This window comes from Rhinolophus sinicus, linkage group LG05, assembly GCF_036562045.2.
Source record: "Rhinolophus sinicus isolate RSC01 linkage group LG05, ASM3656204v1, whole genome shotgun sequence".
Lineage (NCBI taxonomy): Eukaryota > Metazoa > Chordata > Mammalia > Chiroptera > Rhinolophidae > Rhinolophus > Rhinolophus sinicus.
The window spans coordinates 137,685,507-137,700,830 of NC_133755.1; the positions used below are offsets into that span (position 1 = coordinate 137,685,507).

Below are 15,324 nucleotides of genomic sequence, written 5' to 3' on the forward strand. Positions count from 1 at the left end.
GCGAGGCCTCCTGGATCTTCCCTTGTGACATCACACACAATACGATGCATCTCAAACTTATCATGAAAGCGTGCAATTGTTAGGTGTGTTGGAGGTTCTATTGCATAGTCATCCCTCCATTGTTGTTGTACTTCCACATCATTCTCAAATTTCAAATAACACTTGAAAATGGTCTTGTACTCCTCGAATGACAACCATGCTTCCGCCATTTTCTTTGACTGTCCTGCCTGTTGCATGGTGACGCCATACGTTTATTTGATTAACGCCATCTTTTGAGCAAACGTCATACTACACATTGCTACCGTAATTCAATTTTGCTTCAAAAAGCAATACATAGATAACATCGCTTAAAACGTGTATACATTTTTTTGGCACCCTGGTAGATATAGTTCTACAAGTATACACATACATACGAGGTGTGATCAAACAATACACTGAATGTTTAAATTTAAAAAATGTATCTCAGTAGAAGATCCATTGCCATTAATATCCCTCAAAACACTCCCCCTCACTTCGAACACACTTATCCCATCATTCTTGCCACTTTCTGAAGCAGTTCTGGAAGTCCTCTTTCATGAGTGTCTTTAGTTGCACTGTCATGGCTGCCTCCATGTCCTGAATCATTTTGACTTTGGGGAAGAGCCAGAAGTCACATGGTGCCATATCTGGTGATTAAGCTGGATGAGGCCACACCATAATGTTTTTGACAGAAATTGCCATATACCAGAAGTGATGTGTGATACAGAGTGTTGTCATGATGATGATTATGGCACACTTTAAAACACACCTTCTCTCAACCATAGCTCACTCCCGACTTACTGCACCGAGTAAGCTGAAACTTGTCACACACTGTTACTACTGAAGATCCCTGCCTTTCCGTTGGATGGGACTCGGCAGCATTCACCATATTTTGTGATCACAACAGAAAAGCTCCGTGTCACACATCGCTTATGGTTTGGCAATTTCTGTCAAATAAAAACATTACAGTGTGTCCTCATCTACCTTATTCACCGGATCTGGCACCGTGCGACTTCTGGATCTTCCCCAAAGTCAAAATGACCATGAAAGGTAAACATTTTGAATCAATTCAGGACATCAAGACAGCCATGACAGCACAACTAAAGACACTCACGAAAGAGGACTTCCAGAACTGCTTCAGAAAGTGGCAAGAACGATGGGGTGTGTTCAAAGTGAGGGGCAGTATTTTGAAGAGGATTAATAGCAATGTGCCTTTTACTGTAATACATTTTTAATTTAAACATTCATTGTATTTTTTTTATCACACCTCATACATATTCCCTCGCTCTGTCTAATAAGTGAGCCTAGAAACAGTGACATCTCAGGTGCAGTGAGCACAGCTAGCACCTGGATGTTGGCTTCTAAATGCCATTCTCCACTAACAGGAACCAAGGATCCAAGTATCTTCCCACAAAAAAATTACTAAAAGGAAAAGAATGATTTTACAGTGGTAAAGTGTGGTAGGCTGAATAATGGGGGGGGGGGGTCTCTACCCCCCACAAGGATGTCTAGATCCTAATACCCAGAACCAGTGAATATATTAACTTACATGGTAAAAGGAACTTTACAGATGTAACTAAATTAAAGATCTTAAGATAAGGAGATTATCTGGGTGGGCCCAATATAATCACAGGGGTCCTTACAAGGAGGCAGGAGGGTCAAAGACAGAGAGATGATATGACAATGAGTAGAAGTTGGATGTGTCCTTTGAAGATGGAAGGAGGGGCCACAAGCCAAGGCATACAGGCTATCTCTAGAAATTGTATAAGTCAAGAAAACAGATTCTACTCTAGAGCCTCCAGAAAGAACCAGCCTTGCCAACACCGTGACTATTAACTAGCCCAGTGAAATGGATTTTGGACTTCTGGCATCCAGACCTATAAGAGAATAGATCTGTGTTGTATTAAGCCACTAAAGTTGTGGCAATTTGTTACAGCAACACCAGGAAACTAATACAGAAAACTTGGCAATCACCATCTTAATCAGGTTATTAGCGAACATCACCAGCAACGGGACAAAACGCAACCGTACAACCTGACGGAACGAAATGAGAAGAATCAGTTTTGTTAAATTCCTAAGACACATAACTTGAATGTAATCATGAGAAAACACCAGACAGCCCAAATTCAGGCCATTCTACAAAATAATTGGCCTATAATCTCTAAAGTCAAGAAAAAACTGAAGAACTGTTCCAGACTTAAGGAGACTAAAGAAAACAGACCAAATAAATGTGGTGTGATTCTGAATTGGATCTTTTACTATAAAGGACATCATTGAGCCACGTGACAAAACTTGAATGCAGTCTGAAAATGAAATGGTAGTAATTTTCCGATTTTTATGGTTAAATTATGGACACTTTTGAAAATTCCACTGGCAATTTCATTAAATTAAGCCTCCACAATCTCCCACTTTCAGGTATGAAACCAAGGAAACATTTGATATGGTTATAATGGTGAAGTCTATTAGCCAGACAGCTGATCGATTCAAAGGAATGGCATTATCCCAATGTCCCTTGCCAGGACAAAGTACACATGGTTTGCAGCCCCCACCCTCTTGCACAATGTGTGCCTACCTGCGCCCTGTATGCCTCACTTTTCCAATCCAAAAATTAAATCTTAACCGGAGAATATTTAAGTCGGTTAGTAAGTACTACAAAGTATGGTTCACACTGTAACACAGTGGCCCTTAGATTTCCAGCACAACTAAATATTCATAGTACACATTCCAAATCTCTAGATAAATGACCTCAAGTCAAACTGGAAGTAAAGTCCTTCCAGACAAGTTTTATAAGACACTTAGAAGAATAAAAAGAAGTTCACTTACAAACTCCTAGTTTATAGAATCACTAGTTCCACGGCCAGTGAAAATGGTTAGTAATATCATTAACTTATGATGCAGTTTTTAAAGAATTTATCCACATTTATAGAAAAGAGAAATTACAAGGTCATAAAATAATTCTGTGGTTTAAAAAACAACATAACAACGTATTATGACTGCTCTCAGCTGCCGAACATAAACTTTATATGACTGTGGGAGCAGTTCAGATTTGGGGGGAGGTAATTATGGTTGTCTTTCATAAGCTATACAGAGCCTTTGCTAAAACAGTCACGTCCATCTGTCCATGCCTGGCTGATCTGCCAGTCTGCAACAGAACTGCGGGAACTCAGCATCGTATTCCTGGGACCCAAAGAGCTGAAAGAATGTTAGCCAGATCTAACATCTTCAAACCTGTTTGCCAGCTTACCACAATAGAGTTTTTAAAAATCATGTACCTTCTTGTAGATTTCTAATTTGGCATCTAACATTTTTCATTGAAAGTTTGAAGAGTTGCAAAATATGCCATTTCTAACAAAAAGTTGACATTTTAAAATAAAATAGCTCCACTGCTTTTAAATGAGCCGATGAAACCTAAAAACCATAGTAATGTCATACCCACCCATTTACAAAAATCCAAGAACAAGCGCTTCATTCTACTTCCCCCACATAAGTTACACTAATGTGTTTTTATCCTGGTAAGTCATTCCTTATAATACTAACACGGACTCCTTAAAATTGTTTTAATCCCTGTAACTATTAAGTTTTTTCCAACTTCTTATTGCGAAAATTTTCAAGCCTTTGGCAAAGTTGAAAGAGTATTAAAAAGAACAATACATTTCATCTAAATTTACTAATTGTTAACACTTTGCAACTCTTGGCTTTATCTCTAGCTCCCTCCTTCCCTCCCCCCTCCTTTTTATCTGAATTATTTTAGAGTAAGTTGCAGACATAAGACACTTTACCTCTAAATGCTTTGGCACGTCAAATAACATCAGTAAATTTATCACACTTAAGTTTAACATCTATAAGATTTTATGAGTTGAAATTTCTGGGGTCGGCCCTGTGGATCAGGTGGTTGGAGCGCCTTGCTCCTAACACGGAGGTTCGATTCGTGGACCAGTGAGCTGCGCCCTCTACAGCTAAGATTGTGAACAACGGCTCTCCCTGGAGCTGGGCTGCTGTGAGCAGCAGGAGGTCGGTGTGAGCTGCCACCGCCAGGGAGCTGTGTCCTACACAACTAGACTGAGAAACAATGGCTTGAACCAGAGTGGGGGTGGAGGGAGGCGGAAGAAGGGGGGAAAATTTCTGACACTACGTTTTTTTGGTGTTATCAAGGCAATATAAATATCACAAATTGATAAATTACTAAAATAAGAGTAATATATCTGTTGTGCTTTCACTTATAAGCAACTTGTAAATATCTCGTACGTTCAAAAAGAGTTAAAACTCTAAATACTAAAACTTTTTTAAACTAAAAAGTACACTTTTGCCAACATGCACAGTGTTAGATGAAACAGCTTTATCTTCTACTTTGTGTATTGTGCTCAAACTTGAAGTTGCAGATTACCTTGAATGACTCAATTTACAGAAAATCCATGCCATACAACCTAATTGGCAAAGGCAGGCCTCATTGTTAAACCAATTATGCAAATCAAACTTGGTCAAAAGTCTGACTTCATTTTTCAGTTCAAATATATCTACACATTTTGATATTTTGAGGATGACAAAAATCACTGAGAAATAAATTTGAGGACATGCCTTTTCATAGAGATTCAAATTAATAAAACTTAATGATACACAAGTAAGATAATTTATTTAAAAGAAAAAGATGTATCACACTTCTCTTTCCAAACTTCAGAGACTCCTAAAACTACTTGTAAATCCCTAAAGAGTTCAAGAAAGTACCAACAATCAGAAGGTTATATTCAATATTCCAAGAAGTCTAAAAGACTTCATACAGCAGTTTTCTAGTCACTCAAAGTCTCTCTGTAGCTAGTCGAGAATATAGCATCTCACATGATGATACTGGCTCACTCATTGTTGGCAAATTTTGTTCTTTTATTAATTTAAAAAGATAGGAAAACACGTTTTACTCTAATAGTGCAGTCTGGTTCCCCGAATGCTTCAAAATAAAATAGGAAAGGCATGAGAATGATACTTTGGAAGTGAAAAATTGGGAATCACTGCTCTAGACCACTAAAACTATATAGTTCACCTAGTCACCCTAATTTCCACATAGACAAGGAGAAACTAAAGCATAGTGTTATGCTCTTAACTTGAATCTGAATAGTTAGCCACGGTATGTGATTCTCGAGGCCACTTAAGAACCATTTGAATTTGGGACAGATGGAGGCTTGACTAAACACTGCTCACCATCACCGCGACCCAATGAATATAATCACAAATTATTTAAATTGAAAGGATTTCAGAAACTTTGGTTCATTTGCCACCCACCCCCTTGCATACTCTGGCAAAGGAGTAGGAAACCCAGAAGGCAACTAACTGAAAATGTTAGGATCAGAGCAGAACCACCCACCACCAACAAAGTTTACAATCTTCAGGAATGTCTGAGGATTATATAAGTGCAATACACAGAGGGTGTCAAAAAAATACATACACATTTTAAGCAATGAAAAAACTGTTATTAAAATTGTAATACTCAATATATACCAAAAACAAAAGATAAATACAAGTCATGTGTATACATTTTTTTGGCACCCCTGGTATAAGTGCAAACCCATACAAACCAAGTGGTTCAAATAGATCAAGAACTATTCAATCTTCCTAAAGCTGATATTTAATTGGACAGCAACATACAACTATATCATACGCTCACCCACTACCTCAATTTTCTTTTCCCCTTTTAGTGCTGAAACAAGTACCAGAGACCAAGGTTTTGCAGTCTCAGCATTACTGACATTTTGAACTAGATAATTCTTTGTCATGGAGGGCAGCTATCCTGTGTGTTAGAGGGTGTTTGGCAGTAGTATAGTCTCTGCCCTCTAGAAGCACCACCCACAGGAGACAATACTAGACACACACACACACACCAGTAACACTGCTTTATAGAGGCCTCATTGTCAGCAAGTTCAATGATATGGCCTGCAGACCAGGGACTCAGGGAGAAGAAATAAAGGAAAGGTTAGAAGAATAAACAGAGGTGATAAAACAAGTGTCTTTTTCCATCCCTCTAAAAGTATCCTTCAGAAAAAAAGAATCCCTATATATTTGCCTACTTATGAACACCTGGGTGGGTGCTCAGGAGCTTGATTTCTTTATTTTATAGACACAAAAAAAAGCCAAGAAACAACAACAACAAAAAGGCTTGGGGAAGACAGGCTAAAACAATCTCAATTAATGTTAGTTTGGCATACTTAGAGGTCATCTAAAGGCAAAAAATTTTTAAATTAAGATTTCCATAATTATCCCAGGGGGTATATCTCACGATTACAAGTGTTGGCTGTCACTGTAAGCAACCTTTGTAAAAACCACTTTAAAAATACAGCAAGTCGCTTCATTATGGAGATTAAAAATATATACCTACAGGATGATGAAAATACCTAATGTTATATAAAGCCACACTTGTGGCTTGAATGAAAATTTCCAGTCATGGCATCATAGTATTCAGAACCCAAAGTGCCGTATCCCAAACAAATGCAAAGAAAAGTATATATTCTGAAGACCTGTTAGATGAGTCAAAAAAGAGCTGTGATCACAAAACCACTGAGGATGAACACATGAAGAATTTGAAAATAATTGTTTCTTGAAATGTAAGGAGATAAAACTATTTTTAAAGTACTATATTTTATTATATGGGATTTTAAATATGCAACTAAAATTTATAAACATTTTAAGTAGATTGAACTTCATCCTTAAAATGATATATATTCAAGATGGCCAAAAAACATTTTTCATCTCATTAAGAAATAGAATAGTAGGTCAGATCTTGTCATTTCTCTGCTTAAAAACCTTCAATAGTTTCCTATTGCACCTAAAACAAAATCCAAGCTTCTTACCTTGTCTTAGAGACATGGTCTGCACCCCGGCTCCCTCTCTGACTTCATCCCAAATTATTCTCCTCACCTGCCACACTCCTGCCACTTTGGTTTTCTCTGTTCCTGGAATTTGCCCAACTCCTTCTTGCTTCAAAAGATTTTGTATACAACTATTCCCTCTGCCTGAAATAGGCTTTTCCCACCCAGTTCAATCTTGTAATGGCTGACTTTCTTTTGTCACTCAGCTTGAAGAAACGTTCTCAGGAAGACGTCTCTGAATAATCCTCACACAGTATTCACCACTACCTGATATTTTTTACTGTTTATACATAGTATGTCTATCATCTCGAGGATGAGAACAGGAATCTCATCTATATTGCTCACCCCCATAGTCCACTGCCTAATACAATGCCTGGCAAACAGTAGGTGCTTAACAAATGTAGTGAATGTATGAATTATCTCATTTAGACAGCGCCCCAACCAGCCTGGGCGTGGGTATATATGCATGTATTATTATTATATTTAAAACACTGAGGCTCAGAGAGGTTAAGCAACTGCCCAAAGTTACAGATGGTACCAAAGGAATAGCAAATAATCACTAAAGAGATGGGACTTGTGCCCAGGTTCAAATTCATAGGCCTGTGTGATTCATCACGTTATTTCAACTGCCTTCCCCTAATAAAAGAACTAGATCGCCTAAAAGACACTGTGTCCCTGTGCTCATTAACTTAATCACACCTATCCTAACCATATCTCCAAAGCAGAAAATGTAATATGTAAGAAATCCAAGTAAAAAATTTAAGAACATGGGGCAGATGATACTTCTAATAAAACAACTGAGTAGATGGTATCTCTAATAAAAGTCTAATGAAATATTTTATGAAAAAAAGTGTTACAAATAAAACTGGAAGGTCTTCAGTACTAACATGTGTGTGGGACAAGACAACACAGCACATAAATTTCAGAGGAAAATGGCAAACCAGTTATTTTTTGTTTGTTTTAGCTCAATTTGCTATAGAAGTGTCAAGGTCCAAAAGAAAAGCAAACATCCACTTTATTATAAAGGACTGCATCCTTAGAAGAGTCCCAGAAGTGAAATTATTAGGTTTAAAATTTTTAACATTTGTATAGCTCCTTTCTAAAAAAGTAATGACTACACATTCTGTTGTGCTCCAAATATAATAATTTGTGTATTTGTCTAATCATAATCCTTCCACTCCACCCAGATTAAAAACCCTTATCAAAACAGGACTATATTGCATCCATCTTGTATTGTCTGCTGCTCCTAGTACAGGCAAACACTGAAATGCTCAATCTATTAGATTTAACTACTAGATGTACCAAACAGAAAAATCTAAAGCCAAAAAGATCTGGAATCTGTATGAAAAAATTCCTCCATCCACACTGCCACAAACACAATTCCAAAATATAAGGAACACCTTTTTAAGAGAATGAACCACAACACCTTTCAAAAACACAATGAGATGGTGAGATAACATTTCTTATCAACAAAGTCTGGTAATAAACATTTTTAAAAAGGAAGTCTGAGTACAATATGGATGTATTTGTTATGACCTTCTTTATGTCTGAATAAAAAGTACGATTAAGAGAACAAACATCTGAGAAAATGAAAATAAGCCTATCTTTGTTTTTCTTCAAGATCAAACAAGTATATAATGTGACCTTCAAATAAAAACAATTTTACATAATGCATTTACTAAGCCACTGTTTGTCACTATACCTATAAAGCCTAAATGTTGCATTATAATTCATACTGCCAAGTCCCCAATTGGTTTCCTCTCCTGTGGAGCACTTATGTGTGTCTATGCTACACGTCTGATACCCTTTTCTGTCAGGATAGAACTTTATTTCAAAACGACTAAAACTTTGCAGATTTCTAATACTCCTTCAAGATCTAAAGTCTTAGGAAGACGATATGCTCTAAACTGAATATGCACATTCATAAAATATGCTTTGAACACGAAGCTAATACTAGCTAGTTTTTTCTATTAAAAAAACACAACACTCAAAAAATCCACTCACCAAGAGACTGAGGTAATCAATTCCACTGCAATTGGAAATCACCTAGATAGATTAAATCACTAGACAGACCAACAATTCACTTCAAATAAAAATGTTTATCCCCATCCTTTGCCCTGCACTCAATCCTCAAAACTGATAAATGTTAATAGGTTACTATTGGGCCAATCACCAAACAGCTTTTAAGAGAAAGGGAAATACAAGTAAAGCAAGGAAAGACAGAGAGGAATGAAAATTCAAAATCTGCACTGCACTCTCTCCTTCCCACCATGGTACTTATATTCCATAAAAAGCCCAAGCTATCTTAGAATTCTCTTTCTAATCTGTCCATTCCCCTGCATCCTGACTTCTCAGTGGACTAACACTCTAAAATGGACTCATCCACTGAAACGGCCTCCTCCATCTTTTCCCCCATCCAGTCACCATCACCTTCCAACCTCGCTTCCACCAACTCATTCTTCACGCAATGCTCCACAAAAGCAAAACTGGCCATGTTGTTACCCTACTTAAAAACCCCTTGTTTACCCAATTAACGTACGAGATAAAGTATATAACTCCTAAAATGGCTGATTTGCTCTGAAGTGCCAATCACATTACATTTTTACCATTCGCTGAACTTCCCCACACTTTTGCACCTGCTTTCCCCTACATCCAGAATGTGCTTCTCCCCGTTACCTTTTAAGACCTATCCCAAATTACTTCCTTGGCATGAAACACCCAAATCCCCAAACAGAATTATTCACTCCTTCCTCTGTGCTCCCACAGCACTTTGCACTTGCCATTTTAATATTTATTATAACGTGTTAATTACAGGAGGCGGTATAGGGCAAGTAGTGGCTAACAAGAGCGGCTCTGGCATAAGACAGATTTGGGTCCAACACCCAATCTTCCACCTGGTAGCTATTTAGCTTTAGGCAAGTTAGTTGCCTCCCCGAGGGCTCCATGTTTTCATCAATAAAACTGGGATAGTATATGAGTATAAGTAAGTGCTACTGTGAGCGCACTTAGTACTACCCACCGTGAGGCCAGTAAACATTCCCTGAAGAGCAGCAAAGCTGGGATGAGGGGGCTCACAATTCTCCCTCATACTGGAAGGGGACGTGGGGCCTTCCCTCACAAGAGGAGGGACTAAGTCTAAAGTCATCCCCACAGGGGAAGTAGGGGATTGCATAGACCAAAATGTTGAATTACCCTTGGTGATGGAATTACAAGCAATTTTTGTTCTGTTCCTTTGTGCTCTTCTGCACTGGGTATATATACAACTTATTAATAAAAAAGCTACATGCACTTAAAAATCTGATCTATCACCTAGAAGCAGCATCTAGCACCAAGTTAATGCTCTATAAATATGGGCTAAATGCAGCAATTTCTACAGTGTATTCAATTTTGCAAGCCATGTTTATAAGCATTTACTTATTCGCTTATCATGATCACTTCTTGAGTAGGTAGGGCGGGTTATTCTTATTACCCCTAGAAAATGAGGCTAAGAGTTCAGAAATAGCTAAATAGGGACTAGGCTGGAACTTAAAACTAAAATCTAACTTTCCAAATTCAGTTTTCTTACTCTACTACTCAGCACTAAAAGTGGACTCCTACTCACAGTCCCAAGTCAGAGAGCTGAATCACTTGTACACCACTTGAGAGGGAGCAAGCAAAGAAGAATAAAGAAATGTAACTTTTTTTAAAAGTTCCATTAATCCTTCCAAACAATAAAAAAAAAAAAATCTGAGTACTTAAGTTCCAGATCAGATTGTTCCAGAAAGACTATGTAACCAGCAAAAACAGTAGGAGCTAACAGCCCTACTATGTGCCAGACACTGCTCTAACACTTTCCATGTATCAATTTGTTTCTCACTTTAATTCTAGGAAACAGATAACTACAGCTCTATTTTACAGATGAGTAAACTAGAACACATAGGGGTTAAATAACTTGCCTAAGATCACACACAGTAAGCGGCAGATCCAGGTTTCAAAACCAGGCAGTTTTGAAAAAGTAAATCAAGGATTAAGGTCAATAAGTTTTGAAAAACTGAGGTCACAAAAAATGGACGTAAGTATTTCTCCAAAGAGGACATAAAGATGGCCAGCAGACACATGCAAAGATGCCCAACATCACTAATCATCAGGGAAATGTAAGTCAAAACCACAATGAGATATCACCTCACACCTGTCAGAACAACTATTATCAATAAAACAAGCATTGGCGAGGATGTGGAGAACAGTGAAACCTTGTACACTGTTGGTGGAATTGTAAATTGGTGCAGCCACTGTGGAAAATAGTATGGAGGTTCCTCAAAAAACTAAAAATTGAATTACCATATGATCCAGCAATTCCACTTCTGGGTATTTATCAAAAGAAATCCAAAACACTAATTCAAAAAGATACATGCACCTTATGTTCATACTTGTACGTAGCCTCCTGTCAGTACAAGTCACCAAATTATTTGGCTGCAAACATCTGAAAAAACTTATTTCCAGAGCTTTGGGTGAACCTGTAAGTCAAGATTTCTCTTTACTATTCAAGACACTGCAACTGGACTTTAGAAAAAAGGCATTATGATAAAAACATCTTTTAATACCACTGTAATTTTAAAGAAACAACTCAAGTTACTATTGTAGCCACAAAAAAATCCAAGTGGTGTCCACCAACTGTCATGATGATTAGAATAGCATTAAAGCATCCACCTTAATTTTTATAATGCAGTTTGGGGCAAGACCAAACCAATACGTCAACATACGCACATTTACTGACTAAGCCAAGTCTGAAGCAGAGAGCCAGATGTGAAGAAGGGGCAGATCAACACTTAACTTTCTATCTAGCAATGGAAACAATAGAGGGCTTGGAAGCTAAACAACTAAAGACCTGGCTCCACCACACAGGAAAGTTACTTAAGCTCTCTAAATTCCAGGTTCTTCATGTAAGAATAAAGGTGATAATAACAGTACCAATTTAGTTGTATTTTTAAGAGGATTAAATAAAGTAACATTTGAAGTCCGTGACTTATAGTCAATATTAATTCCCTACCACTTTTTCAAAGACCAACTATATGCTGAAGGGACTCAAGTATGACTTGCCAGTAAGTTATCAAGCAAATTTTATAATACAAAGCCCACCATGAAAATATGACTTTCAAATTTCAAAAATCCAGTGTTGATTAAAATGCTAATTTGTGAAATCAGGGCAGCTTTTTGAAACACATTCTAACCACACCTACTTACTCTCCCAAAATCCTTTTGTCTTCCACACAACCAACTGCACACAAAAATAGGTGTTAAGTGAAAATAAACTATTATACTGGAAAGTGCACTCTTTTAACTTGAAATAAAATTACCAGAATGGCCTAGGTTTTGCAGATGAGGGAAACCATTACAGTATTAAGACTTCATCACTTACACACAACCACTGTCCAAAGAACCCAGACAATTTAAACAAATTTAGGGAAAAAAGGTACAACAGACCAAAATCCAGTTTTCATAGACTATCCACTGAATGAGAAAACTGGTAACTTTAGGCAGATTTTTGCACCTAATGGATAGTTTTATTATTATTAAATGTACAAAAAGATGGCATCCTTTATTATTTATCCTACATTCAATGTAATTTAGTTCCATTATGTAAGTCATGCATTTTACAGAGAAATTAATCAGTCTTAAAGCCTAAGTTCTGAGCTGATTCAATGCTTACTGTTACCAATTTCCTGCAAAGTACAGTACAGGAGTACAATCTAGACAGCCGGGGCCTCCACCACACCCAATATGAGGGAAGATACTTAATCAAGTTAGCATAGCTCTTGTGAAATAGAAAGCTTTCCCCAAAAGTTAATACTCAACACCTACAAGTTACTGTTAGTGCTTCCATAAATAACCAATCAGGGCTTTGCAGTTCCATTGGCTTTTAGACTGTCACCTGCCGTATGTCCTAGGAGAGTGCAACAAATGGAATCCAAGCATTACCTAAACAAAAAATGCCTTCACAAGAATCTATATCATTCTGTGCTCGAAATCGATGTTTAAGGTGAAGATTTAGAACTAACCACAAATGGACCAGCTACCTCACAACTACCTACAAGGTGAACTACCTACAAGACTTAATCCTTCTTAGTTGCACTTTTTCCGCCATAAACAGGAAACGCCAAGGAAAAGGAAATACAGAAAAGCCTATTTTTGGTAAGGGGAACAGCGGCATTGCTTCCAACTACGACAAGTGAGTTAAGAAATGAAAGAGCAACGGGGGAAAAGGCCGAGAGGAGGGGCGACTGGTGAGCTCAATTGGAATCCTAAACATGCCATCCAGCTCAGACGGTGCCCAAAACATCTGTAACGACAGCTGCAGCAGGGAAGCCAGCGTGTGGGAGGAAGACGATCGTGGCTTGGGGACTCCGACTTGTGCCTTCGCGTCCTCCTTTGCCAACTCTTTTCTCAGCTCCCAATTCCCATCCTCCCCATCCCATCCTGCTCCCTCCATAAAGACAAATACCCATTAAAACCGGAGACAGAGAAGACAAAGAGGCAGGTGGAGGCAGCAAAGAGTATTCAGAACAATGGGGAAAGAAGGGAAACTCCAGAGCAGGACAATGAAGGGCGGTGGAGAGGAGCCGAGAGGCACCGAGGGCAACACCGAGCCCGGGCAGCGCCAGTGGCGGGCGCATGGACGCGAGGCCCGGCCGCGCGGGCGGTATCACCCCGGACACGGCGAGCGGGGCTGAAGCGGCGAGGCGCGGCCCGGAGGGGCCGGCGGGGCCTGAGCGGGTCCGCCGGCAGCTGCCAGCGGGACTCACCGGCATTCTGGTCTCGGGGCCAGAGGTAGTATGTGGCCGGGATCACGATGAGCCCCACGAAGGAGGTGAGGAAGTAGAAGAAGGTGTTCCCGCTGTCATCGTACTGGAACTGCTGCCCCGCCATGGCACCCCCTCCTCCGCCTCCCTCTTCTCACCGCCGCCACCACGACCCCGCTCTGGGATCCGGCTCCCAGATCCCCGGCCCGGTGTGGCGTAGCTCCGACGCCGACGCCGCCTCTCCTCCCCGCCCCCACGCTACTCTCACCGGCAAGCCGCCGCCACCACCGCTGCCGTCGCCAGCCCTCGCGAGAAGAGACAGTTTCTTTCCCGCAAGGTACCGCCCCCCATCCCTTCTCCCCCACACGCTAGCTAAGGGAGACGTGGCGCGCGCAGCCGTGGAACTCGGCGAGGTCCCGCCCTTGGCCCCGCCCCCGAGGCCACAGCCCCGCCCCTCGAGCTCCTGTAGTTCCGCCCCTAATCCCAGAGTCCCTCCCCCTTCCTTCTGTGCGTCTTTACCCAGGGTCCCATTCCTGGTACTGAGGTCCGTGTTCCTCGTCCCAGCAAAGGCCATGGGCTCGTGCCGGTCACCTGGCTGCGACCGGGGTCACAGCTTTTCCGAGCAGAGCTCCCTTGCCTCCCCTTCTCCTATCCTACCTCACCCTGTCCTGCCTTCTCCCTTTTTAATATCCCTGGTCGATAATGGTTCCTTAGGTTCCGGATCCGCTCCTCCAGCCCCCATTTTTTGGAAACACGGGTCATTCAGAGTAGAGCGGTGCAGGGGAGGAGGGTTTTATTGTAGTATCGTTTGCAAAGTAATGTTTGCTATTGAAAGACTGAGCTCTACACTGCGCCCATTTTGCACGTGGACAGTCCCCAAGTCGGTAGAGATGGTGACCCACCCATCGCAGAGCTAATATTTATAGCCGCCAGATCAACAGCGTTTCTTCGACCCAGGCAGTAGGCTAACACTTTTATTGCTTTATATCATTTAATCGTTACTAAGCCTCTTGGAATAAATCAAAGCATGCCCCGCTCTCCAGAGGAGGAAATTGAGGCTCCGGAGACTGACTAAAGTCACGCACTTTAAGAGAAGGTCTGGGGATTGAAACCCAGATCACTCTGATGCCACAAAGCCAGTGCCGTCGAGCACCACCTCGTCGTGGACCTTAACGTTTGCCTGAGAGCGGCTGGCGGTCACCGCAGGACGTGGGCAGGAATGTGAGCTTGGAGGCGGGACCACTGGGGACGCAGTCTCTCGCGCGAGGCTCTCCCCGCGCTGGCTGTGAGAATCCAGGGACAGTAGTCAGCTGAGCTGGTCCCGATCTAGGAATGACCCCGCCGTCCCGTGGCAGTCCTGGCTGGGGCCTATCCCAGCGTCTCCATCTCCCTTCTGTGGATGAAAAGGCACCCCGCAACCCACCTCACAGAGTGGTTGTGAAGATTAAAGGGAATTATAGTGAGAATGCTTTTCAAAAAACAAAACCAAACAAAACTATGTCATAAGCAAATACCACACATTACACTGAATTTTTAAAACTCATTTTAAGACTTCATAGTCTACTTACTAAATTCCTTTCAATATGCTTTCTGTTGTTGGAAGAGAAATCTGGTCGCATATCATCTTTTGTTTCATGTCCTCAAAGCTGGTAGTTATCATTATCAGTGATGCTTTCCTT

At 40.4% G+C, this 15,324-nt stretch overlaps 1 protein-coding gene across 1 annotated transcript in view; it reads right to left on the bottom strand.

Annotated features, from left to right (window-relative positions):
* The window catches only part of SEC63 (SEC63 homolog, protein translocation regulator), a 58,079-nt gene extending 44,120 nt beyond the window's left edge, over positions 1-13,959 (bottom strand). Inside the window, exon 1 of the mRNA XM_019735010.2 lies at positions 13,649-13,959. Coding sequence (XP_019590569.2) covers positions 13,649-13,772 — 124 coding nt within the window. The 5' untranslated portion in view covers positions 13,773-13,959. The remainder of the gene's footprint in view (positions 1-13,648) is intronic.
* Between the last annotated feature and the right edge of the window lie 1,365 nt (positions 13,960-15,324).